Source organism: Fusarium musae, chromosome 1 (genome assembly GCF_019915245.1).
Source record: "Fusarium musae strain F31 chromosome 1, whole genome shotgun sequence".
NCBI classification, from domain to species: Eukaryota; Fungi; Ascomycota; class Sordariomycetes; order Hypocreales; family Nectriaceae; genus Fusarium; species Fusarium musae.
This window is the reverse complement of record NC_058387.1, coordinates 811076-836698: the sequence shown is the minus strand read 5'-3', so window position 1 is coordinate 836698 and position 25623 is coordinate 811076. Positions and strand designations below refer to the sequence as shown.

Sequence of the window (25623 nt, the reverse complement as noted above, 5' to 3'; positions counted from 1 at the left end):
ACTGGAGGATACCTCCATGCAGTCTAATGTTTTGGTGGGCGTGCCTGGCCGGTTTTGTTGACTTCGCTTGAGCTTCTTTGCAACTGCAACCTATTCGAGAAATCAGATATACAAATGCGTTGATGAACAGAATAACGTACCGGGAAACCCAACTTAACAGGCGGCTTCCTGGCTCGACTAGATCGTGGAGGAACGTATATTGTACTGAAAAATCTCCATTGGTCAGTCATCGTGGTATCGATGTCTAAGTTGTGGGCTAGAAGTGTTATTTGCAGTTGAGGCTTGTGGCTGTGAGCTTATTCCAGCAGAGAGAACCTAGTACTGAAAAATCCTAGAAACGTCGATAGGCCACGATGAAGGGATATCGAGAATCGTCAGTTGTAAACAATGGGATAGCAAATGGAAATAAATATTGTAACACTGAGGCTTTAGAACTCAATAGAAACTGTTATATTGTCTAAAACCTTAGGAGGTGCAAGAACAAAGCAGATATGCGTATCGAAAAGTGAAGAAGAAGTAAGTGCAAAGGCTTCAGGGTAACAGAAGTAAGACCGACTGATGCTCCCCAGACTCTACAGCATCAATCCTAAGAATCACGAAGACAATGACATTGTGAAGGGGTTGATGAATGTATTGACAGTGCTGAAGCACTTCATTAGCCATTAAAGTACTCTCAGTTTTATGTATATAAATTCTTCTAACTCGTAGTTGTTATCCTTCTTCTAAGTATCGCCTGGGCAGTCCCATAATAAATAAGGTAGTCAATGAACTTGTCTTGTTTACCTGCGATCCTCTCCTTCCATCAATTGACCTTAAATCTGAGTCCCAAAGATACATGCAAGGGGCTCCTGAAACTCTTGTCACACAAACTCTTTCCACCCGCTCCTCATCCGAGCTTTTTTTCGTTCTGCCGTGAATTGTGAGCTACAGAGAAAAGATGTGAAAATGGCTAGTCTGTGGCCATACACAAGTGTTTGGAAGATGTAAGAAATTGTGCTGGATGTTATTTGGCCGTTTAGTGCGCTGGCGGTCTGCTATTTCCTGACCCTCAGGCCATGTGCCCTTGACGGCTGAAAATATTGACTGCGAGTTGATGCTAGGGGAAGTGTGTATTGTAAATATGTGATTCCGCCGCGTATGAAAAAGAACATTGCTTCTTCGCGAGGTTTTCATATGAGAAGTGGATGGTATGTCGGTTTATGAGAGACTCAAATGGACAACTCTTTGACAGGATTGGAAAGAGTGATGAGTGGTATAATAAGATCTTTCATAGATGGAAATAATAATATCTTCTGCCTTTGCGGCTTCTGGGTCTTGGCCTCCATTTCGGTGCCTAGGCCGACTAAGAGGGATTGTATCTTGAGCAAGGACGTGATTTCAACGTCTTATAGTTGCGAATAAATGTTACATGTAGCTTAAACCCGTTACCGGCGAGCTTTTCCCAAGCGAACTATTTATGGTTAGTTCGAGTGTTCCAAACGTCATTTTCAATTTTTTTACGATATTCTTCTCAGTGATGGGATACACCGTAAAGTCCAGGCCCTTGTAGGCCTTGTTCTTGATACCCATCGCCGCCTCGTAAACTTCCTTCGCGATTTTAAACGGTCCTGTAGGAATGACTTAGACTGTAGCTTTACGCACCTCTCTAAAAGGAGTGAAATTGGCTTTGCCAGTATCCTCCCTAATCGCGACATTTTTACCCTCGAGAGCTTGTCGATATTGTATAGGTAGTGAATCTCCCGCACCGTGCTCTCTGGGTCCTATACCTATACCTTGTTACCTAGGTTGGATTTTGAAGATATGGTACTGGTAGAAATGCAATGTATATGTGACTAGATGTTTTGAGGATTTCATTCGCCCTTGCCCCTGGAAGCTGGACATGTCCCGGCAACTGTGTTTGAAATGTGGAAGAAAGGCGCGTTATAGAGAAACCCGCTCCGTGACTTTGATGGACTTATGGTTGTTATATATAGTCTTGGGAAGACTATGGATGAGGGAGGTAGGGGAAGAAGGATTCGAAGAGGTGTGAACGAAGAGGTGTGAAGCGGAAGAACCAGCCATTCTAACCGACTAAACTCCAATTATTTCGCCGTTGCTTTTAACTCCTGTTGTCATGCTTGCGATCTCTCTACCAGGTACTGCGGTAAGTTCGAAATGCATATGATATATCTTGTTTATAGAAGAGTTGTAAATATTTGCGTACAAGTTGCATATAGAGCTTGGTAAGTATTGAGCGATCATAATCAGTGTTTCTCTGTGCACACTGGACCCAGCGCTGATGGTGAAAGTATCGGCGTATCAACTCTGAACCGGCCTCACTGCCAGATGTTAGAATGATAGTATGTGGAAGGACTTTTACAACTTACAGCCTCATGAAGTTAAAACTACTCACTTGTAGTACTGTTCTTTGAGGGTACGTTTTTCGGGTTTGTGTTCGTCCTCTTGCGTGCAAGGCGGACCAACAGGTGATTCAGGCATGGTGACTAGATCACCTTCGAGCCCAATGAGAATGTCCATTGTATCGCCTTCGGAGAGAGTGTTTGCTCGGATCATGAAATGCTTGATCTTCTCGCATGCCAGCTTTTTATCGTCGGGTCGCAGACGGTAAGTCAATGTATCTCTTAAGTCATACGGTTCAACAGAATGAGAAACTGGCCTAGTGTCCAGGAGAGATGTTGTTCTTCATCGCTAGGTTGATGGCTACTTTGTCCATGAAAGGCTGGTAGAGATATGTCTTGATTATCTCATCTCGTGCAATTCGCCTTACATCCAACTCTTTAGGCTGATCCCGGTCTCCGAGTAACAAGCAATGAAGTTCCAGAGAAAGCGAAGGGGTTGATCAAAAAGTTGTGACCAGATTACTCTGATCCGTATTCGTGATTGGAAAGAGAGAAATCTTGCAATGTTCTTCTCGCGGTGGGCAAGCATCTGACCGTGAGCTTGTTTCATCGGGGGCAGTCATAAATTCGCTGGATATCGCAAATTGGACGTGAAATGGTGGTCATATCTTGTAGCATAAACTGATACCCTTTTCGAGTAGATTTCATCTGTGATATCAACGGTGCGACAAAAGCTGAGGATCTACAGTTGTTCAGATGCACCCTAACCCTAAGATCAAGACGCCTACGCGCTGTACCTTGATCTCGTAGGGGATGCTAATCCTAACCCTAGGTGCCCTTGTCCTTGTTGATATCTGGCGCGATCCTATCCGGGGTTGAGTAGACGGAGTTCGCGTACCTGATCCCTTCTCTCGTGACGAGCGTTCGTATAATGTCGTCCTTTCTGTGCTCCACCTCCTCTATCGATGATAACGAGGCTCAGATGTCGAACGAAGTGTCTGCAGACCTTAGTCACCTCGGGCAGGTCAACGAGACGCTCAGCCATACGCTCAAAGCCATCATTACACGTCTCCAGGATAGTCAACCATAAATTCTCTCCGCAGAGGCCAGCGTTTGTAAATGGCTCTGCTAAATCTGGCCGTAGGTTGTTATACCTTGGAGCTCCTCAGAGATGTCCAATTCAGAGACCATGTTGTTCATCTCTTTCTTCCAGTGTCGCGCCCGAAGTGTGTTGGCATCAGGTTGTTTCTTAGATATTCGTACTTGAGCGTCGTTACAGAGCTGATTCTCTGCGACAAGCCACGCGACTCTAGGAACGATAGATAGCAGCGCCTACAGCCTCCAGTTGATTACACAGGGGCTCGGTCTTCTTGGCTTCAGGGAATCTTGAGCTCTCCAGTCAAATAAGACCTCTATCCTGTGATAATGGCCTTTCTGTGGGCTCAACCTCGAGTTTGCTTGAGGTTTATTGACACTCAAGATGTCCAACTCAATTCCTGGTTTAGATAGAATTCCGTGTTTTAGAATACGCTATATGCTAAAGGATTGTATATTGAGAGCTCAATGTTGTGTCAAGAGGCTTCCCAAGCCCGGTGACTTCAGCCGTGATAAGTTTTGCGGCTTCATCAATGATTGACCTGTGACTAACAGCGGTGGTCTTGGAGGTCCTTTCATATACTCTTTTGAGAGTGGAACTGTGTGGATTTGCTTTTGTATATGCATCTCTTGTTTGTGTTTAAATATATCCTGCGTCTGCTATGTTCAGCACTGAGGAAGAACAAAAGGGATGGCAGATAGGGAACCTATATCTCGATAGTTTCTGGGATTGCGGCGCCATGTCTCGTTCATGTTAGGGAGTTGGCCTCTTTGTTATAGCCTCGAGCACCGGAAGATGGTTCCGTCGAGGTCCATCTGATCTGTTATCCTATGGTGTCCCAGAATTGCATGTTGACGAGGATATTCAAGATAGATGACTTCTGAGTGATGAGGAAGCAGAATAGATGGTATATTTGCTTTCGTCAGGGTCGATGACGAAGGCGAAAGCCTTAGACGCCGCGATACTACGTGGCTGTTCAGCTGGTGCCGTTGACCCCAGCTTGTTTTTGGAGTTGCTCTAACTTGCTCTGGCATGTTTCCCATGCCTTGTGGGTATATTTGCCTCTACTGCGGCGCATACCGATCATACTTTCAAGCTGGCGAGGACTAATTGTGATGCTGGGGCGATCCTCTAAGTTTGATGGTCGTTCAGGTCTGTGGTTGGCACTTTTTAATTGCGAACTCATCAGAGCCTTATGACCTGCCCGTCACATAAGCTCCCTCGCCGTCTTTTGGATCTCTGAAAAGGTCAAGCGGGAGAGTGTGAGTGTCGTCAGCGTCTACAGATAGGGCCATCGTATTAATATTGCCATGTCTTCATCTGAAATATAGGTATGGAAGAGATTGAGAAAGTCTTTGGCATCGATGATGTCTGTTACAGACATGTGCTCTAGGTTCTTGGATCATTGGCGTAGATGCTTTACTAGAGCTTCTCTATTCAGAGCATCACTTATGTCCAGTCAGATGTTGCTTTACGCGACAGGCACGCTTTCATGGAGAGCAGCGCCACATGGGGCAGGCCGTGGATTCGGTGGATCACAATCAGCACGAACAGCAGTGCCTTACTCAAATCGTGCGCGGTGTGGCCCTGAATGCCTTATGTTTAGCCTTGGGACCTCTCCTGGCTCTCTCTCTTGGTGTCTGGCGGGTTTCTCGAGTCGAAGTCATGGTCAACGCATAAACTATGCTGACTATATATATATTATAGAACGAAACAATGCTTTACAATCAGCTTTTGATGCCTCATAGTGTGACCACACGCCAAACTCGCGGGTCTTTGGCGTAGCTCTGAGTTGTTCCATTCTGTCGTTGCTTGCTACAGACGACAAGGCTTTACCTCCTCATCCTATCCCATTTGGGTATTGAAGGAAAAGTTGAGAGGGTTAGAAACCAACTCTATTGGACGTTTTCCAAAAGCTTGATATTCAATAGTAAAAGTTCAATGGGCAATTTATATACTGAAGAGGAGTCCGTGGTGTGTCTGGATGTCGAAGCGATGATAGCACATGCTCCAGAGCATACTGCTGGCGATTGAGCTTTATCAACTCTGCTTCTTTGTCTGGATTTGCATGCCGAAACTCAGTGACACTAAGTCTCCTCCTGGCTTCTGATGGAATCGTTGATTTCGTTGTCTCGAAGAAACTTGTCGATATGACATCTCGCAGGTTGCGGTATAGGATATATATGCTATAGTATGCGATGTTCGGATTTTGCTACGAAAATGATCTGAGGATTTTATGCGACGGGGAGAAGAAGATGCCGTTATGGCATTCGAGAGATTTGAGGCTAATATTTGTAGTCTGCGTGTCACGTTTGGGGTTGGGAAAGATCACTGCTGCCGACTCCTCGCCCAGTCAAAAGACATCGAATTCTTCTCTCGACACAACCTCTCGGGGTACGGGGAGATATCGTTGATAGTGGCGTTGAACTCTGTCTCAGCAGCGTCTCGTGTAATGCCTTCATCAGTTGAGCCTGATCCATCCACTTTATGCGAGCATAATCCTGCTGATATTCCGTGAGCAATACCTCAATCTCGTTTCGTTGGGCCAGTCTGATTGGTAACCGTGACTTCATGCATATGGTAGCCTTTGAGTTGGGGTTCCGAAGATCTAAACGATGGAATTCTTCGAGTTCCAGTTGTTAACCACCTCGTTCCCGCGCCCAAATTGCTGGAAAGAGGGAACATGTCGTCCGGGAGCGGTCTGCACTGCGACATACAGCTTGAAAAGAGACACTAGCCTTTAGGCGACGTGGAAGCTGGTTTCAAAAGGTAGTCTTTGACGGTAGAGGCGATGTAGCCTGGCCACTTCTTTATTGGGCGAGTGGTATCTTTGCTGGAGATGTTGTCATCCTCCCGGCGGTGCTGTAGGAGTCAGAACATGACGACATGGACTCAGAACCAATCCTCGTGGTGGTAGCCGCAGATGTATTGATATGGGTCTTCAGAGTCAGGGTCGATTTTATGCTTTATGACCTTTTCTAAGATTTTAGCATGATTAACCTTGTGATGCTTATTTGCAAGGTATTTGAGCAACTCGAACTCCATCAACGCGCGGCAATGTCTCTGATAGTCTCCAGCGTGATTAAGGATTATCTTCAGTGTTGCGGAAAAGAAAGTTGGTGAGTGTGGAATAGAAGAACCCTTCATCTCGGGCTCAGTTAGAGTCCATAAGATACCATACGACGCAGAGGCGTGCGTACTGGTTGGACTCAGGGCCCATCATGGCGCGTATAAGCTCATAGGCGCATATGATCCGGTACTGGCCCGCGATCGCCGGATTGATGTTGCCCTCGGCCGCTATATTGTGGGACAGCTTCTTGCAGTTCCGGGCGTTGAGGAAAACGTCGTACGAGTCCCGCTAGTAAAGGATCTATAACTATTCTTTCGTCTCCAATCTATACATATTTGTTTTCGCCTGTGATGCGGTATATCCGGTCTTACACGAGAGACTTGAAGTTGCGATTCACCGGAAGTTGCGTCGTGCGGACAATGGGAGACGTCATATCCAGGTTGTGGTAGTTGTCCGAACCCAGTCTGAACTTGTAAGGAGCTTCGAAAGAGGTCGTCCTGCAGCAAATGGAAAATATCTAGTTGTATCTTAATTGCGAATGCCGTTGCAAACAGAATCTTGCGGCAATGGTAAGCTTTATAGATATATCCGGAGAAATTGTCTATAGGTCCGCATACCTCCCGTTGAGCGGGTGAGGTGCCACAAGGCGTTGGTGTTGAGCTGGACCCGCGGTCCTCGGGCCATTCTCGCGGTATAGTTCATCAGCACTCTTTTGAGATGCAAAGATGGGTGCTCGCCAATTGCTGAAAGGTAGTTTATATGTCTAGCCTTGTTGTAAAGAGACGACCATGATGTCTCGTATGGGTAGCTCTTCCGGTAAAGTCGTTGATGGGCGTCTTGAAGTTTACCCGCAGTCTTTGAACTTCCGAGCAGCCCTCCTTTATGGAGGCTATCTTGTGTCGACCTATGCTCGGTATAATGTCGATAGTCTGCGTATTGTGTAAGGAGTGTCTAAGTAAATTAGATAGAGTGAGTGGGCGTAAGTCTGCGATTAGAGTTATCACGGCATCATAAAGTTACTCGTTCTCCTGAGGACGGCGGACCAATCGCTGTCTCTTCCCGCCAGGCAGCAGACTGGACGGTTGTGGTGATCACTGAAGCCCGTCCATTCGGGCTCAAAATACTGGTCAATCTCAACCCGAGGAGGCGCAACCTCCGACTGAGGCGCCGGGCTCCCCGTATTTCTCGCCGTGTTCACCTTCTTCACGGACGGTATGACCACTCGGATGGCCTCCAGCATTCGTTCAGGGCGCAAGTGGTTGTGGACTTTGAAGACCGCCATGGAGGATTTTGCAAAGGACTTTGGGAGATGGGCACGATTGCCATGACCTTGCGAGTCGACGGAGGTTCGCACGAGGGCCGATGCGGGCTCCAAGCTTGGGAACTAGTCCCTTTACCTCTGTAGATCGTGAACCGGGAATAAAGGGAAGAATCTCCTCAGTAGTTTCTCTGGATTTACCAGGTGGAACATGTTGATGGTACAAAGCTTTCCTTATAGGCAGTCAGGTGGTCCATATATATATATATGGAATTATAATTTGTCCCAGTCAACCCAAACTGATTGAGCCCGTTCACGGCTAGGTTTCTTGGATTTACCGTCTTGGAGAGTGCGTCTGGTGGTAGGAGTAGCGTATATGGTGTTCTCAGAGTCCATCGACCTTGATTTGTGTCCATTGGTGGCCTGGCAATTTGTTAGCTGACATATCATCAACCCCTAGTGGCATCTAGTAATAACTTACGGTTATATGCGAAGTTTCTTAGATCAGGAGGTCTGCATGGATCACCCCTTCGTATAGAGAGTATATAGACCTCACAGTCAGGTGCTCATCATTCCAGTTCGTCTGGGTTATTATGATCGGATACATCCCTTACACATAAACGAGTTGAGCGAACTAATAAGCTGTAAGATCATGGCCTTGTCGTGGACGGGAAATTAGCATGCCAAAGTTGATCTCAGAGATAGCCATGTGGATCATCAAGTTCAGCGTTGATGTAGATGCTGTTGAGTCTGGTTCGCTTGGAGAGGGTTTGGATTGTTTGGGCGTAGCGAAGCAATCCCAGAAGCCAGGAACCAGCGCCTGACCATGCGAGGATAACTGCAACTCGGCCTGGGGGATATAGCCTCTCCCGCCACTATTGGCCTCGACAAGGAGTATCTATGCCATGTCGGGGAGTCGGCTTGAAGTCGATGATCTTGCGGACGTTGGCAGCTGAGGTAAGGCAGGCAGGTTAGCAACACCATCACATAGATAGCATGTACCAGCAGTCAAGGGAACGATAGAACATACAGTCTACCCTCGGCTTCTCGGCGTCGGCCATCATGAGGATGGGAGGGGTTTTGGCGATTGCTGTGGCTGTTAAACTGTTCAGCCCCCTTAGCGACGTTCAAGTCATTGCCGTCCTCGATGCTGACGGCGCTACGAACACGAGAAAGCATATCGAGGACCATCTTCCCGATGGCCAAGATCTGCTCAACCGACGAGGGATCCCCAATCTCGGCCTCATGGACCTCCATTCACTGAATGAATGCCTCTTGAGAACAGCAGGGGTCAAAGTCACTGTCCGAAAACTCACTTTCAGATCGGTTCAGGTGTTGACTCTGTTTGATATGATATATAATATGTGCGTACAGATCGGAGTCGAGGACTGTGATATACAGATCAGGGGACAGAGGGATGGGGAGGTGGCGGTGGTGTGGTGTGGCAATGCAGCCATACATCGTAAAGAAGTCCTTGACTGTGCCAGGTGTAGATATTCTGATTATGTTGGATCCATTGGCAGCAAAGAGCGACTCAACTTCTGTGTTCAGTTTGGCCGCAAAGTACTCAGCAGGATAAGACAGGACCTGTAATCCACTTAACAAGCCGCCCTCTCTCATTCTCAACCATCTCAAGGCGAGTCTTCTCCTCCCTGAGACCGTCATTGGCGACTCCAGGGATATAGTGGCGATTCAAGCCTTTGTATATTATAATTTTGGAACATACCAGTCAAATTTCATGAGTGCGTTCAGCTGAGTGTTTCTGGATAAATACTCAATCATTGCGACTTCCCATGGTTGACGGGTGGCTACAGAGAACTCTGTGTCGATGATAAGTAGGCTGCAAGGAGACATGCTCTCTTCTTTGCGGAAGGTGAATGGTGAGAGAGGGAAGGAAATCTCTGATCTGATGATAAGAGTGTCTTGATGGGATATCACTGGTGTTGAACAAGATGGTTTGGAAGACGCTTGACTTGGTCGATGGGCTTAAGGGTTCAATTCGCCCTGCTCAGCATTTGGTGTAGATATTGCTGTTTGAAAAGCTCAGATAGCTGAACCTGCGCACGGGTTCCATTCCAGCAGTCATTAAGTTCCTGCATGGAGTAGTCCTTTTGAGTGACTACGCTATTATAGTATGCATTGAAGACTTGAATATGACTGCCATACTTATGAAGAATTGATCGTGACTGCTGCCCAGGACCGCTAGCATATGGATGCCCTTGTCTGTGATGGCCCCATCAACTGTTCTTGCGTCAGTTCGCGCATCGCCCACACAACCCGGACGACCATGTCAGAAAGTTCTTCTCGTCCCAAATGAGAGCGACGAATAGCTGGGCATATCCTCCATATCTTGGGCGCCAACTGAAGATACACAGAAGGCAAACGGGTAGAGAACAATGCGTTTGCTTCCCAACTTAGAGTTGTGCGATAAATGGCTTTTCATATGACGATTGGTGGTCTGTGAAGGTGATACCAGTCATTACTCTGGTATTGGTCATATGCTTCCTGTCTCACTTCTTGGTGAGAAATTCGTCTACAGTCAAATTCTCAAAGAAAACCTTGAAGACATATGTCGTCTTCTGCTGGCCTAATCAGGTGGACCTTTCTTCAACCTGGTCTTTCCACAACACTTTGCACCAAGGTCCACATCGAATAAGCACATCAGTACTTTGTAGATTTAGACCTTGGCCTCCAGCTCCTCGACTCGCAAGAAGGATGCGGGGGCGAGGACAGGCATTGAAGTTAATGATAGTGGCATTTCTATCATCAGGATGTAAACGTCCATCGTAATGGAAGATCTACACTTCGAGTTTTAGATGCTGGTCCTAGGCGTTAAGCCTAGCATGGAGTATATACTATAATAATAGTAAGCAAGAATGTACTGAGAACTCCTTCTTCCATTTTTGCGCTCGGTCTAGTCTCTGCTTTGCGTCAAGGTGTTCTGCTCTAGTATCTTGAACAGTGAACGCTGATCGAAATGGCTCAAAGGTACACGGTAGTGGGTGTGTGAGAGCATCGGCAAGATCGTAACACTTGGCACGTGCGAACAGGAATCGCGATGCTCAACTGGGATGATGAGCCGTATCTTTTCGCCGCAGACGCAGATGTTGATTGATCGTTCGGCTAGTGCTTGTATAAGATGATCTTTGATATAGAAAGTAGTGGCGATATATATATATATATATATATATATCAGATGACCTGATCGTCATCTTCATGTGGTTCTTGTCTAGCCAGTGGGTGTAGTAGGAACTCATGTTGGGCGTCTCGAAGTTTGTTGGCTTAGAGATGTCTGGAAAGATGATGTGCGCGATCTTATCGTCGATGGGCACAAGTTTGGAAGAAGAACAGGGATCGAAAGAGGGGAGGCCACTCTTGCAATCTTCGAAGTGCTGTGGCAAGGAATTCAGCATTCATGATCTTTCTCAGGCTTGTCGAATATATCGTGACCGGAATAGTTGGGCGGTTTTTCAGGTCAGGGCCATCAAACATATCGTGCTATCCTGTCCTTTCTTGTTGATCTTGCTTTCCAAGTCTTGCGTTTGAACAGAGGTAGTAGGGTCATCAACAGTCTTGGCGAGTCCATGATGTCAATGGAATCTCTGTAGGACCTGTAAGATCGGAATGCTGACTATATACTATCTTTACACAAAAGATTGAAGGTAGAGGATGTGGTATGTGGAAACACTGGAGGAAATTCGTTTAATGGGTGTCTTCACCAGAGCTCGGCTTGCAAAGCAAGAATAGCATCGTCACGGCACATCATATCCGATTCCACGGATTTGAAGAAGCCATTGAAATCCACCGTGATTTGTTGTTGCAGTCCCTGATTGAATCTACACACACCCGTTCCGCGTCGCTGTCCACTAGAGTCGTGATCTCGACCGACTTTCATGATTCTGGTCGGCTTCCCTCGATGTCATATCGGTGTATAATTATAGTTTCAGAAAATGATCTGACCTCGTTGAAGCATGCAGAAGAAGTGTCATGGTCTTGAACGTGAGAGATAGAGTTTCTGTTTTGTGGTTAGTGACTATAAGACTTCATGTCACAGTCGACTTACGGTGCAGAAGATGTTTGCGTTCCTCAGCCCTGAAAAGGCATGATATATAGTTGCGAAGTAAGAATGAAACACCCAAAATCATCTCTCAATATTAGAATCGGTGTCGGTGTGGTCTGGTCCTCTAGATCGGTGTCAGCATTGCTGGCGATACTGTCAGAGCCTCGAGGATAATTTCTGGCGATGGTGTCAGCGACGCAAGCTGGGCGAGGTCACCACCTCAGCACAAGAGTGTTTCTCGAGTTTGAACTCCTTAGTCTCGAAGACGATGTTACTGTCAAGCTTTTCATCTGCAATCGCCTCATCATAGCAGACAGATGATATGAAAATATGACAACAGCCCGCCATCCTGATCACGGTGAAGACTGGAAGTTTCTTGTGCAGTGTTCATCTGACTCAGTTGCTGTAATGATACCGTCTGGCTGCTCAGCTTTTGCGAAATGATCCAGTATGCGGGGACATGTCCTTGCCGAATTTGCTGCTGTCAACAGCTTCAAAAGCCTTGTCATTCAACAAAGCAATGTTGTCCTCAACCGCCTGGACAACTACGTCTCGCAGACCTCGGTCGTGACCAACTAAGTTGCTTCTGGGTTCCCTGGCATAAGGCACTGAGATGAAGAGTCAGCGTACAATGTTCGCAATGAATGGGGAAGAGAATTGTTTATAACGCACCGATAGTATAGTAAAAGAGAAATGACGTTGTGAACAGCTGCTTTAGTGGCCAGGCTTTGTTCGAAGGAAAACAGCACCACGAACAAAGACTGTCATTTCTTCCCATAATGGTGTCCAACAGGCTGCAAGTCATGAGCCAATTTCTTTTCGATCATGGCCGTAAATCTGTCCAGCAGGATACTTTTGATGGTGGTAGACTCCAGGTCTGGGAAACCCAGGTCCTGGTCATTCATGCTCAGGTGTGCAGTGATAATGTTGGTTGCGCCCAACTCTCCCCGCTTAGATTTGGGAGATCTTTGTAGATGATAGGCTCAGTTTCCATCAACTATGCTTTCTGGCACTTCCTTTTAGATAGCTGAAGGGCTTTTGTCAAGTATTCTTGTTGTTAGATCCAGTCATCTGTGGCTTATAGCCATATGCGTTTGCTATGACCCTGCAACAAAGATCAGGGCCAGTTTCAGCTGGTCAGGCCCTCGTCCATCTGGTGGTGATGTTGCTTATTGGCTCATGGCCGTGATTAGATGATCATCTGGGTTGCCTGGGAAAATATTTAGCAGTCAAGTTATTAACGTCTCGCGATATATAGTAGTGACTTACGGTAGTAGGGGGGATTGTTAGCTTTAATTTGAGCCTTCTTGTGCTTTAGGCGCCTCCGACTTGGATCGAAACGGGATTAGCGACTCGAAGGACAGCACCACCATTCTTTTGATTGTCAGAAGGTTAAAGTGGACTTTAATAACTAAAGGGGTCTCTTTATAAGCTGGCCATCTAGCGCGGCTGATGCCCGCGTACTCGTCGACGTTGAAAAGATTCGAAGTGTCACCCTTGGCGCATCCGAGCGGACTCTGTGATGTGGTAATCCCTCGTCCCAGTTCTCTGGGGTGACCTTTCGGGTCCCTTCATCACTGGCAGCGGAGAGTGGAAGACTCATATCCGACGGGTGTGAGAATCTAAGTCCCCGAAGGAGAAGGTCACGGAGTCTCTTGACTGGGGGATTGGCACCGAACTTGGTGTGAGTTCGAGGAGTGTACCGTCTCCTCGGTAGTAGGTACAACTGATCACGGGGGTGCTAAGCGGGGAGTTGCTCATTGGGGGGTATGTTGAAGAAGCGAAAGGTGTCATACTCCTCTGTCTCGAATCTCAATGTGAGAGAAGAGAGTTGTATATAGATGGTTGAGTATATGTTTATATGTATATAATCTAAGGTCCGATATTATGTTGTGAAGGAAAGTCTGTCTTGGGTCGGGGGGGTCAGGAGAATTTATAGTCAGAATGAAGGCCTTGATTGCTTTCCATTTACCCAATATGAGGTCATTAAATAATTGATTGTTGAAGCGATGCTAGAGGTAAATAAGCTGCCTAAACAATCACATGTGTTATCATAGAAACCGGACAATAACATTGATGTTGGTAAATCGACCTATACAAACATGACGCCCCTGATTGTCAATGGCACAACAGAGCAGTGCCAAATAACAAAGGCCTTGGATCTCAAGTCGTAAAACACGTTGCTACGTCTGCGGTAACTTGTAGTAAGTTATGGTCATTTGTGAGAAGTTATGATGAGTTACGGTATTATATGCTAGGTTTGGCAAGCCTGTGTAGGCGGTTCATTTTATCACTTGGTATATCTCAAGTGTTCAAGCTCTCAGAGCACTGAGAAGCCGACAGCCATTGATCAAGTAAGTACTGAAAATGTATTTTGTATGACGCCAGCTCCTCGAATTGGTGTTAGTCTTCTAAAATGCCTTCTCTTCGCCCGTTGCCAATACTCTACAGAGACTTGCCCATAAACTTTCTCTTGGTAAAGCTCAACCACCACTTGCTAGGCTTAGTCTCGTCCCCATCGTATACCCTAGCGAGTAATCGAGAAGCAAGCTCCTGTCGAACCTGCGACATATATTGCTTGAGCTGCTCCGCTTCTTGTCTGTCCCTAGGAGGCTCGTACATCTACACTCAAGCATTAGCAAACCGCCCAATTCGTCGTGCTGTTTGAGTTTGAGTTTGGTAAAACACACCTGGTTGAGAGGCCATGCAGGGTCTCCAGGAATAGCAAAGTTGAGGTCAAGCGCCAAGTTCAAAACATCCTTCTGGGCGTCGCGCAGAGAAGCCTGGGGTCGGATCTTTGTCAGACAATCGCTGACGAACCAGATTCCATACACAAGCAGACGGTCAGCAGGGCCTTGGATCTCAAAGTTTCGGAAGAATGTATTGGCGCGGAAGAGGGCGAGGACCTCGTCGAGGATGTCGTAGCTTTCGCTGTCGGGGTCGGGAGACTCGTTAGCCGGCAGGGGCGGCGAGGGGTTAGGCAGGGTGTAGGCAGGGCCTCTGGTCTTGGTACGGAGAGGGAGGAGAGGGAAGTTTCCGATTATGCGGGGGATGTTGGGATCATTGTTGAAAACGGAGTTGTATGCCTAGAGAGGTGTTGTTTAGCTTGGTTGATATCGTGAGATGCGGTGATGCAATAGGAGATGATGCAGAGTGTTTTTGTAGTTATTTGTGCAAGGATTGGTGTTTGGTTTGGACATACCGGCATCTTGAACAGCAATTAACAGACCAATTCCAGTATATCAAAGCTGTTTGGGAGGGAAATGGACAAATCGGCGCAAGATACGGGCTGATGCTGCTGAGTTGCGCTTCGTCACCGGCGGGGCTACATCAAGCTCACGAAGCTCACTCACTCGATTGGTGTGGGGCAAGGCTGGCAGCAGAAAGCAAAGTTGATGCCTTAATCGATGGAGATTGTCAATCAGGCCACAAAGGATCGATGATGTGGCGCAGCACGTGCGCCTCCCTTTATGGCTGCCTAACGCCAGGGATGACTCCTCACGTGAACTCGCTACTCATTCGCGCCGATTAGCTCCGCGACGAATCACGGTGGCGACGCGCTTTTTCCCTCGTCCCGCGTGCAGAGTCTTCCTGGCGCAGATGCAGGTCGTATCCACTAACAACTCATACCTAAGAGTGAAAAAAAAAGAGAGGTCTTGCCTTGGTTTCACGCCCTAAGTGTGATTCATTCAGTGTCACCGATATTTCCTCCCTCTCTCTTCTCCCCTCTTCCACCTTCTTTTATCTTTACATTATCCAAGCAAGAAGAAAGAGTCTGAAGAGTTGCCTTGTTCTTCTTTTTGCTCATTTCCTATTGGACGCTAAGAATCTCCCCTTTTTTTTGCTTTTTCCGTCAATCCTTTTTGACAAGGGCGACGCTCGTGCCAGACGCTAGCGGAGAGCTTGTCACTGGAAAAGACTGGAGATAAACAGGCACAGGGAATCGTTAAGGGCGCGTCGCAGAACCCAAGGCTCGCTCTACAACAAAGATTGGAGAGAATCGTCCGGCTTCAGGCAACCAACAACCGCTGAAAGAGTCATTCAAAGACAGGCGAGTACAGATCGACTATTCAATCATCGGATGCTTGCATTTGAGTAAGTTTGCGCTATTCCTCTGTTCTTTTTCCCTCTGACATCAACGATTTTCCCTCTGACATCAACGATATCTTCCCCCCCCCCCCCCCCCCCAACACAACCCATTTACACGCAGCGCTAATCAACCCTCCTCGCGACAGTTCTTTCTTTGGCAACGGCAGCTTTATCGGACAGCTGCGCAGTTTGGTGGACATGGCGACCTCAAAATCCTCTTCTACCTCTTCAACTTCACCGTCGCGCAACGGTAATGCCAACGGTGTATCACTGGACACAACGCCCTGCACTTCGCAAGCGCCCATTGTCGCCCCGCGAAAAAGGCGTCCGCAGCGCATCTACCGGCCCGCAAAGAACTCGCTCTACGACATCTTCCAGCAGCACGCCGGCACATCGCTCTTTGTGCGACCTATTTGCTGGACGGATTTGCACGCTCAGCTGCTTGGCGCGAGATGGGAGGAACTGCCGCCATGCGATACACCTCACCCGTCAGCGGCCCCAGGCACGCCACCATCGCGAGGACACTTGAGTCCATCGAATACCATCATCAGCCTTAGCAACGCGCTCACGCAGATTCTCCTGCCCGACCCATTGCATCCTATTCTATCCTCCAACGCTGTCAAGTCGGTCCTCAACACTCTGTGGCCTACACCTTTCAACAAGCCGCAGTACCTGCCCGAGCTTCATCTATACTTTGGCGGTCGCGTTTACCGTGATGCTGTACGCGCGCAGCTTATGTGGAATTACCCCTCTGAAGAGGCAAAGTCTTCATACTCTTCATTCAAATCAGTTTCAACGCGACCCGCTGAATCATTCAACATCTCGACACAGTCTTCGCCAAACTACAGCCCCGCCAACCTACCCATGATCTGTTACATCGGCAAGACTCAATTGGCTTCAGTCCGAAACAACCTTTTCCGCGTCGCTTCTGGACCTGGACGAACATGGAACGAGCCCGTGTTTCGCCTCCAGCAACTGCGAGCCCGTATCCTCGTACCTTCAAATTCCGATCACGATGCTCATTTTGTTGGCGTCTTTCTAGGGATGGCGCAGAAGCACTTCTACCCTAACCCACCTATCAGTGGCAGACGCGACTCGCGCATTTCACCAGGACAGGGCATCCCTCCAAGCCCCAACTTCCACGACATCAAGTTGAAGATTCTCACTCACGACATTGATACGTCTGAGTTTATTGTCTACACTGGACACATCACAAAGGAGTTCCTGGAGAAGTTCCACGATCCCTTCAAGGCTCCAGCTGACGATGACGACGCTATTGTTTCTGGTCTCAAGATTGAGTACACAAGAGTTCCTATCTGGCCGATTCTTGGACTCAGAGAGAGACTAGGCAAAGCTCTAGGCCAAGAGATTGTCGGAACATTCAACCCAGATGAGATAGAGACATGGGAGAAAGATCCTGAGAAACCAACTGGCGAGAAGCGCAAGCGAGATGTCCTCACCGAGGTCGTCAGCAGTAGCTACGAGGAAGAGACCGAGGAAGAGCCAGCAATCGTTTCCAAGAAACGCTGTCTAAACGAGGGCACACCTGTGGGCGTGGTGATGTGAAAGCAAGCTACATGCAGCGTATGTATGATATGAAACTGAGATGGGATGGATATACCCCCACGGTTTAATTTTTGAGGGCAACAGGACGCATTCGGTATACACAATACATTTTGGCTGGGGCTGGACTGTCTTTGGGGATTGCATGAAGACTCAAATCTGCCTCACAGGCACGCATGACATGGGCAACGGCGCAGGGTTATCAGATAGTTGACGGCGCAAGGTTAGGACATCAGGGTATGTATGAGCAACAAACAAACAGCATTTGGCTTTTTTGGGGGACTAGTTACGAATTGAATTGAGCTTTTCAGAGGGATTGAAGTGAGGGATGGGTTAAGGACATGTACATATGCCTTTCTTGTGGTTTTTGATCTTTTCTAGCGAGATGGACTGCGTTTGATGACGAATTCAATGACATTTTCTTGAGCTGGCTTTGACTCTTTGATCTCAGTCGCTGTTTGGGTTGTTCGCGGGGTAGAGCATTTCTGACCATTAGTAGGCTCGACACGAGCCCTTCAACCTGGAAGCCAACTCGCAAGAAACCACTTGTCAGAGAGAAACACATGTTTATTCATTCCTCCTAAACCTCACGGACTCAATCCGAACCTCGGGATGCCGCACGACTACACCATCTTCTTTACTCTGCTTACAAGAATGCGGAGATATTTGAGTTTTCCTCCATACCTTGATCCGAACTTGCACCTGCATATCTTTAGTGTTCTTTTAGGAATGGTATCGTGAGAGCTTCCTATTTCGAACATCGGAGACTGGTTGTGCGTGTGATACGGAGTAGATCAGCGATTTTTAGTTCAGGTGTAATAATCCCCAGGTATCGATCGCAAATGTTACCACTTCAATACAGGGCCTGGTTATAGTACCTTGTCTCTGGATAAGGCTGAGTTGGGTTGTGCTGGGTTGGGTTTGGGCTTTTACCCGGTAATTAACAAGGTTTTTTGTTTCTACCGCTTAATTTGTTTCAATGGTAACAGGCTGGGGTTGATTATGTGTGATGACGTTCTTGATGCGAATGTGAGAACAAGGGGGATATTGGTTCTAAACGCGGGATAGAAATGGTAGATAATGAAGGGATTACTCAAAAGAGACATTAATCCCTCATAAGAACAATAACATACTCGTATTAATTAAGTTACAGACCGACATTTGTAATGCTCCCCGCATTCTTGTTGCTCTATTCCCCGGACTCGAAGAGGTCACCAGGGCCTAAACTACGGCAGACAAGGATGGATCTCAAGGGTCCGGGGTATGAACTCTTCTCGACTTACACCAAAATGTCAATGCCAATGCCAATGCCAATGCCGTCTTTGATCAAACTACGGCATCGTTTCCCCACCATCTATTCTGTCGTTCCTCCGGGACCACCATCTTTTTTTCTACTTCTCCACCAACCACAGCGAACACACTCTCAGAAAAACCATTCAGCTGATCGTCGATCCCAACCCCTCTCCCTCCACGTGGATTAACAGGGACGAGCGTTTTCTGCCTCGGTCTCGTGGAGCCAGGCAAGATGAAAAACTTGGAAGACATTGACTTGTATTCCTCTGGCAGCTGATTTCCCCACGGGGAAGCGGGGACTGGACTCGGCGCTGGAACTTCTTTTGGGCTGATACTTCTGTAAATACGGCGATGGCTTCCTCTTCTGGGAGCATGTCTTTGAGGAAAAGATGCAAGTTCACCGTCGACGTCGAACCGGGGTTGAGAAAGAGGGAGAACTCAATATATTGTGGGAATATGTCAAAGCGGGATGGGGACGACCGCGGTGTTTGCTTGAGAAGTTCAAATTGAGCTCATTTCCCAGGTGAAAACACGATCAGCAATTCAAATGAGACAACGGGATTCAGTATCTGTTGACTCGTTGTTTTGACCCTTGAGAGAACTTTAACTTTGTTGTGTACGGCGCTCTCCGTGGTGGTTTACTTCAGACTTTTGTCCCAACCACTCCTACACTCTCAGTCTTACAGTTGAGCTTCATAATGAAGTTTACAAGTCTCGTCTCTGGCTTCGGCCTTCTTACGGCTGTGGTAGCTGTTCCAGCTGCTTTCCCTGCACCAGATGCAATTCCGGATCTTCAACCTGTTGAGCCAGCCACGCCAGCTCTTGAAGAACGAGCTGCCAAAGTCACAGTCGCTGTTCCCTCTGGAACTGTCATCGGCTCAAGTTCTGGAAAGGTCGATTCCTTTAAAGGAATTCCCTTTGCGGATCCACCGACTGGTTCTTTACGACTTAAACCGCCAAAGAAACTATCCAAGCCTCTAGGCAACTTTGATGCTTCAGGACTTGTTGGCCCGTCATGTCCTCAGATGTTCATCTCGACTGGTGCTCAAGATGTCATCTCCAAGTTTCTCTCAGACTTTTTGGCTATTCCCTTCCTTACTCCCATCACTGGTCAGGAGGATTGTCTCACCATGACTGTTCAACGACCGGCTGGTACCAAGGCTGGTGATAAACTCCCTGTATTATTCTGGATCTTTGGCGGTGGCTTTGAACTTGGTTCAAGCGCTATGTACGACGGAACCAGTCTTCTAGGCACTGCCATTGATCAGGACCAACCATTTATCTACGTTGCTGTCAACTACCGCGTCGCCGGCTTCGGATTCATGCCAGGTGCTGAGATCAAGAAGGATGGAAGTTCGAACTTGGGTCTTCTTGACCAGCGCATGGGTCTTCAGTGGGTAGCTGATAACATTGCTTCATTCGGTGGTGATCCTGACAAGGTCACTATCTGGGGCGAATCCGCTGGTGCCATCTCAGTGCTCGACCAGATGGTTCTCTATGGTGGCGATGCCGATTACAAAGGCAAGCCCCTTTTCCGCGGCGCCATCATGAACTCTGGTAGTGTTGCCCCCGCGGAACCTGTGGATAGCGACAAGGCACAGGCTATCTACGATGCAGTTGTGAAATCGGGCGGATGCTCTGGATCGTCTGATACCCTCGCTTGTCTTCGTAGTCTGAGCTACGACAAGTTCTTGAACGCAGCGAACTCTGTTCCCGGACTCTTGTCCTACAACTCCCTCGCTCTATCATATCTCCCTCGCCCAGACGGCACTGTTCTTCCGGATAGTCCAGAAGCACTCATCGCATCAGGTCGTTACCACGCTGTCCCCATGATCAACGGCAACCAGGAAGACGAAGGCACTCTCTTCGCTCTCTTCCAGCCAAACTTGACAACCACAGCCAAGTTCGTCGACTACCTTCAGCAACTATACTTCCAAAAGGCCACCAAGGAACAACTAACCGCTCTGGTGAACACTTATCCCACCGCCCTCAGCGCAGGAAGTCCCTTCCGAACATCCCTCCTCAACGAAGTCTTCCCCATGTTCAAGCGCCGCGCCGCCATCTTCGGCGACTTGGTCTTCTCCCTGACCCGTCGAATCTTTCTCCAGGCAGCAGCCGAGCAGAACCCCGATGTCCCAGCATGGTCGTACCTCGCGAGCTACAACTATGGCACGCCTATTCTCGGAACGATGCACGGTTCTGACCTGCTACAAGTCTTTTATGGTCTCTGGCCAAATAACGCTATGCGCAGTATCAGGACGTATTATTTCAACTTTTTGTATAACCTGGATCCTAACAAGGGTGTTACTAAGTATGCGAATTGGCCAGAGTGGAAGGGAAGTAAGAAGCTTATGTGGTTTGAGACGGCGAATAAGAACAGTATCATTGACGATAACTTCAGGACGGCGCAATATGATTGGATTTCGAACAATGTGGATATTTTGAAGGTATAATCTAGGATATAGTTGTGAATTAACGCACATGTTTTTGCTTGTTCAGGATGAGAATGCTCGCATATCACTCCGTACACCCCGCAAGACTACCCAGGGTTGAGGAGTGTACACCATCCAAGTCTATCCTCACTTGTGCCTCTGATGTGTGGAAGGTCCTGCCTGTCATCTTTAAGTCTGCTCAGAGATGGAAAATCCTGGTACCTCCTCATTTAGCCCATCAATGGCATGCTCCAATCAAGCTGTGCTCTAAAGCTTTGCCATTTTCATGATCTCTGAAATCACCAATTCTAGCACCAGGGGTCCCTTTTCTTGGCTCAGCTATCGCTCATCAACATGAAACCTTGAGTCATTGTCTTTCTCATATATACTGATCTCCTCTTGTCTGTCTTACGGTCTTCATTACCTGTCGAGTCACTATGTCCTGCCAGCCACTCATTTACTGGTACCTCAACAGCTGAAGATATTCGTTGGCATGCCATCTGAGTCTCAATGACTAGCATTCGCTATCCTGGAATTGATCTTGAATTTTCTCTGACGGGAATTTCGGCCTCTATCCAGAGGATGCACATGTTATGAAGGATTTCCTCGCTATTCACTCAAAAGTAAAACTTGAAAAGAAGTCGCGGTCAACACGAACGTCTTTAGAAAGACGCCTCAGAAAGAACCATATTCCGACCAACGCAACATTCTATATATATATAGTGAACGGAAACCCCGTTACCAATGCTAAAAAGAAACACTTTCCAGTCAGATTGACTGAAAATGCAAAAGGAAGGGTCTGGCCGGGGATTGAACCCGGGACCTCTCGCAAGCTGTGCTGTAGGGTTTTCCCTAAGCGAGAATCATACCACTAGACCACCAGACCGACCAAGGTTCCAAAGTACCTGTTGTGGAATCGTTGAGGTTGAGTTCCGAGTTTGATACTATATTGTCTCCGATGATAACTTAGCACGAGTTATGCCAAAGCACCAGAGCCGTTGCGACAATGATCAAGATATCCGATATCAGGTTGGGGAACTGTGAGCAGAAGCTGTTGAATCTGTATCTTTGAACTTAGCCGAGATACCATGCCGTTTCAGTTATGTCAGTATCGATTTCGGATTCTAACAGAAGCTGTCGACGGTTCCAAACGTCAATGCAGCCTTCGAGCAAACTGAAGAACCTCAACAGTCGGTATATTTCAATGGTATTTAACTTTTATTACAGACATGCTTCCAACATCAGAGTTTACACAGTCAAGCATATCCATGAGCGCTGAGCCACTCCTTGAGCTTCTCAGAGTCACGCTCGCGGTACGCAGCACGTCCACGGATCTTATCCTTGACAGTCTCCAGAGTTCGGTTGAAGCTGCTGGTATCCTTGTCGGCCATGAACTTCTCGATCTCGTCGACAGCAGACACGTTGGTGAAGCTGCCCAGACTGAGCTTCATGTATCGGTCGACGACAACAGGGTTGCCAAGCTTGGTGATGACAGCATCCCAGTTGTCCTGCATGAACTTCCATTGCAAAGGACGGCCAATGACGTTGCTAGCGACAGAGCCACCGAGAACGTGCATGTCTCCGGCAGGGACGGCGTTGGAGGGAGGAGACTCGTTGAAGTTGAAGGGAATGACCTCCTTGGTGAGGAGCTCAGCATCCTTGACGGTGCCGAGAACGCTGAGGGAGAGAAGCTTGCCGTCGATAGACTTGGTGTTGAACCACTCCTTCTTGAGAATCTCAACAGTACGGGCAGGCTCCTTCATCATGGCAGCGCGCCAGATAGCGGTACGGAGAGGAGCGGGGATAGAGCCAGCCTCGGGGTTCTCAACCCAAGTGTTGAATCGCTTCAGAGCCTCCTCGGTGACACTACTCATGTTAGTCCAGTCAAGTAACGGATACAAGCAACTTACGCAGGGTGGCCGCAGGCAACAGCAACACCAATGATCTCCTTTCGCAAGATACCGGTGAGGTAGTCCTCGCCCTCAGGGAACTCCCAGCCAACCTCCTTGACCTTCTGGTCAATGAGCTTCAGTGTGAACTTATCCAGAGCCTTCTTGATAGACTCGTCCTCTCCGAAAACGGACTTGACACCACCAATGGAGTCAAGAACCTGGCGCCAGACCAGAGTGTGGTTCTCCTTGCCGAATCCCTCGAGGAAGGTCAGCAGAGCAGGGGTGGTGCCGTTGCCGGCAAAGGCAAGGTCGGCGGTGGAACCAATGATAGAGATTTTGTCCTCGGTGCTGAGCTTGTCTAGCTGATTGCTAAGCTTGGCGAGGCGCTCAGGGGGGTAGTTGACACGGTAGAAACCAGTGGCACCGCTGTTAAGCTTGTAAAAGTCCTCGTCGACGTCACGGATGGTGTCCTCCTTGGTGGTGAGAGACAGAGAGGCGATACCGGCGTGGTCCTTCTTGCCCTCAAGGCCGAGGGGAACCCACCAGGTGGTGGTGTCATCCTCGGGCTTAACGTCTCCGGTAGACAGGAATCGAGACTGCTTGACAGAGATCTGACCAGGCTCCTCAGCAACAGTAAGGACGGGGTGGCCGATCTTGGAGATCCAAGGGTTCATAAGCTCAGTGACGTTCTTGCCAGAGGCCTCACCAAGGGCGTTCCAGAGAGCAGTAGTCTTAGCGTTTCCATAAGCGTGAGCCTTCAGGTAGTTAGAAACACCCTTGAGGAAAGTCTCGACACCGAGGTGGTTGGCAAGCATGCGGATGGCAGAGCAACCCTTGAGGTAGCTGATGGAGTCGAAAATCTGGTTGACATCAAGAGCATCTCGGACAGGAACGTGGATAGGGTGACTGGCACGGATACCATCGAGACGGAAAGCAGCCTCCATACCCTCGTTGACGAACTGAGCCCAGACTTGCCAGTCAGGGTGCAGGTGGTCAACAGCGTGCCAACCGACCCAGGTAGCGAAACCCTCGTTGAGCCAGAGCTCATCCCACCAGTCCATGGTGACAAGGTTGCCGAACCACTGGTGAGCAAGCTCGTGAGCGACGACGTAGGCGACGGCGTTCTTGAATCGGGGATCAGAGGTCTTCTCATCGTAGAGAACCTGAGTAGTGCGGTAGGTGACGAGACCCCAGTTCTCCATGGCGCCGTGGGTGAACTCGTGAACAGCAATCAAATCGGACTTGGGCAGAGGGTAGTCGATGTCGAAGATCTCGGAGAAGAAGTCAATGATCTTGGGAGCGTGCTCGAGAGCCCACTGACCCTGCTCCTTGAGACCACGGGTGGTGTAGACACGGACAGGGATCTGCTTGCCGTCATACTTGCGGTCGGTGAAAGCCTCGATGTACTCAAAGTCACCGACAGCCCATGCCAGCAGGTAAGTGCTCATGACAGGAGAGGTCTCGAATGATACAATGTTCCAGCCATCCTTGGAAGGTCGAGTCTCCTTGACAGGCATGTTGCTCAGAGCAACCTGGTCGGAAGGAATCTCAATGTCAAAATCAAAAGTGGCCTTGAGGTTGGGCTCGTCGAAGCAAGGGAACGCTCGGCGAGCATCACAAGCCTCGAACTGTGTGCTGAACATGTAGTGCCATTCACCATCGCTAGGAACCGAAGCAGAAGGAGTCTCGGCAGGCTTGTACTTGCTGCGGTAGAAACCAGCCATTTCGTTGTTGATGATACCCTCGAACTCGATGATCAGGGAAGCCTTGGAAGCGACGGGGATCTCCTCGTCAAAGGTGATGGTAGAGCGCTGAGCCTTGGAGTCATAGTCGAATTTTGTAGATTCGAATGTCTTGGAGTCGACAGAGACCTTGGCGTGAGAGAGCTTGAGTTCGAGAGTGTTGACGATGATTTCCTTGGTAGGCTTTGTGATTTCCGAGTCGATACTGTAGAGCTGTTAGAGCTAGCTTCACGATGAGGGGTAGAGGCGTGGCGTACGTAACGGTTCCCTTGTAAGTCCAGTTGGTGAACTCGAGATCCCTCAAGGAGAGATCATAGTGCTTGGGCTTGACATTGTCGGGGAGAACATCGCGGTCAGTCATTGTTTCGTTGCGGGCGAGTCTGGCGTGGGCGGAGCAAGCTCGATCAGAGATCTTGGGGACAAGACTGTTTGTTATGTTAGCAAGCTATAGCTCTGAGCTGTAGCTTAGCGAGTCTCGACAAGAACAATGGGGGTATAATGAGAATAGAGAAGAAATTGCACAAGACAGATGGTGTTAGAGTGGAACAGGCGGCAAGATATAGCTTGACAAAAGGGCAATGGACTAGCTAACGTAGAGTAGGCAGAGCAAACAAGAGCGTGATGATGCGTTGCCGTCCGTGTAGGAGGGACCCCGCGGTTGGTGGGGTGTGGGCCGGTTTCCGTTAAGATCCCAGCTGCCCCTCCCTCTCTATCTCCAACGGAGGAGACGGCAAGTTTATAATGGAAGGGATAACGTACCTCCGAATACCGATTGGCATAGGCCGTCCA

At 48.4% G+C, this 25623-nt stretch overlaps 5 protein-coding genes and 1 non-coding gene across 6 annotated transcripts; 2 read left to right on the top strand and 4 right to left on the bottom strand.

Moving 5' to 3' along the window:
* Positions 1 to 3204: 3204 nt before the first annotated feature.
* On the bottom strand, positions 3205 to 3530 carry J7337_000271 (uncharacterized protein; the record flags this gene model as incomplete). Its single annotated transcript, XM_044818031.1, has 2 exons — positions 3205 to 3473; positions 3494 to 3530. 2 exons carry the CDS (start codon positions 3528 to 3530, stop codon positions 3205 to 3207), a joined length of 306 nt encoding a protein of 101 aa, XP_044685733.1.
* Positions 3531 to 14268: 10738 nt separating this feature from the next.
* On the bottom strand, positions 14269 to 15031 carry J7337_000270 (uncharacterized protein; the record flags this gene model as incomplete). Its single annotated transcript, XM_044818030.1, has 3 exons — positions 14269 to 14445; positions 14514 to 14909; positions 15026 to 15031. The coding sequence occupies 3 exons, from the start codon at positions 15029 to 15031 to the stop codon at positions 14269 to 14271; spliced, it is 579 nt and encodes a 192-aa protein (XP_044685732.1).
* An 873-nt stretch (positions 15032 to 15904) lies between these two features.
* On the top strand, positions 15905 to 17478 carry J7337_000269 (uncharacterized protein; the record flags this gene model as incomplete). The annotated part of the gene is made up of 2 exons (XM_044818029.1): positions 15905 to 15918; positions 16059 to 17478. 2 exons carry the CDS (start codon positions 15905 to 15907, stop codon positions 17476 to 17478), a joined length of 1434 nt encoding a protein of 477 aa, XP_044685731.1.
* Positions 17479 to 19466: 1988 nt separating this feature from the next.
* Positions 19467 to 21221, top strand: J7337_000268 (uncharacterized protein; the record flags this gene model as incomplete). The annotated part of the gene is made up of 1 exon (XM_044818028.1): positions 19467 to 21221. The coding sequence occupies one exon, from the start codon at positions 19467 to 19469 to the stop codon at positions 21219 to 21221; it is 1755 nt and encodes a 584-aa protein (XP_044685730.1).
* A 774-nt stretch (positions 21222 to 21995) lies between these two features.
* On the bottom strand, positions 21996 to 22086 carry J7337_000267. The gene has a single exon. It is a non-coding gene; the product is annotated as a tRNA-Pro (tRNA).
* Positions 22087 to 22456: 370 nt separating this feature from the next.
* Positions 22457 to 25195, bottom strand: J7337_000266 (uncharacterized protein; the record flags this gene model as incomplete). The annotated part of the gene is made up of 3 exons (XM_044818027.1): positions 22457 to 23066; positions 23111 to 25039; positions 25092 to 25195. The coding sequence occupies 3 exons, from the start codon at positions 25193 to 25195 to the stop codon at positions 22457 to 22459; spliced, it is 2643 nt and encodes an 880-aa protein (XP_044685729.1).
* Positions 25196 to 25623: the final 428 nt, after the last annotated feature.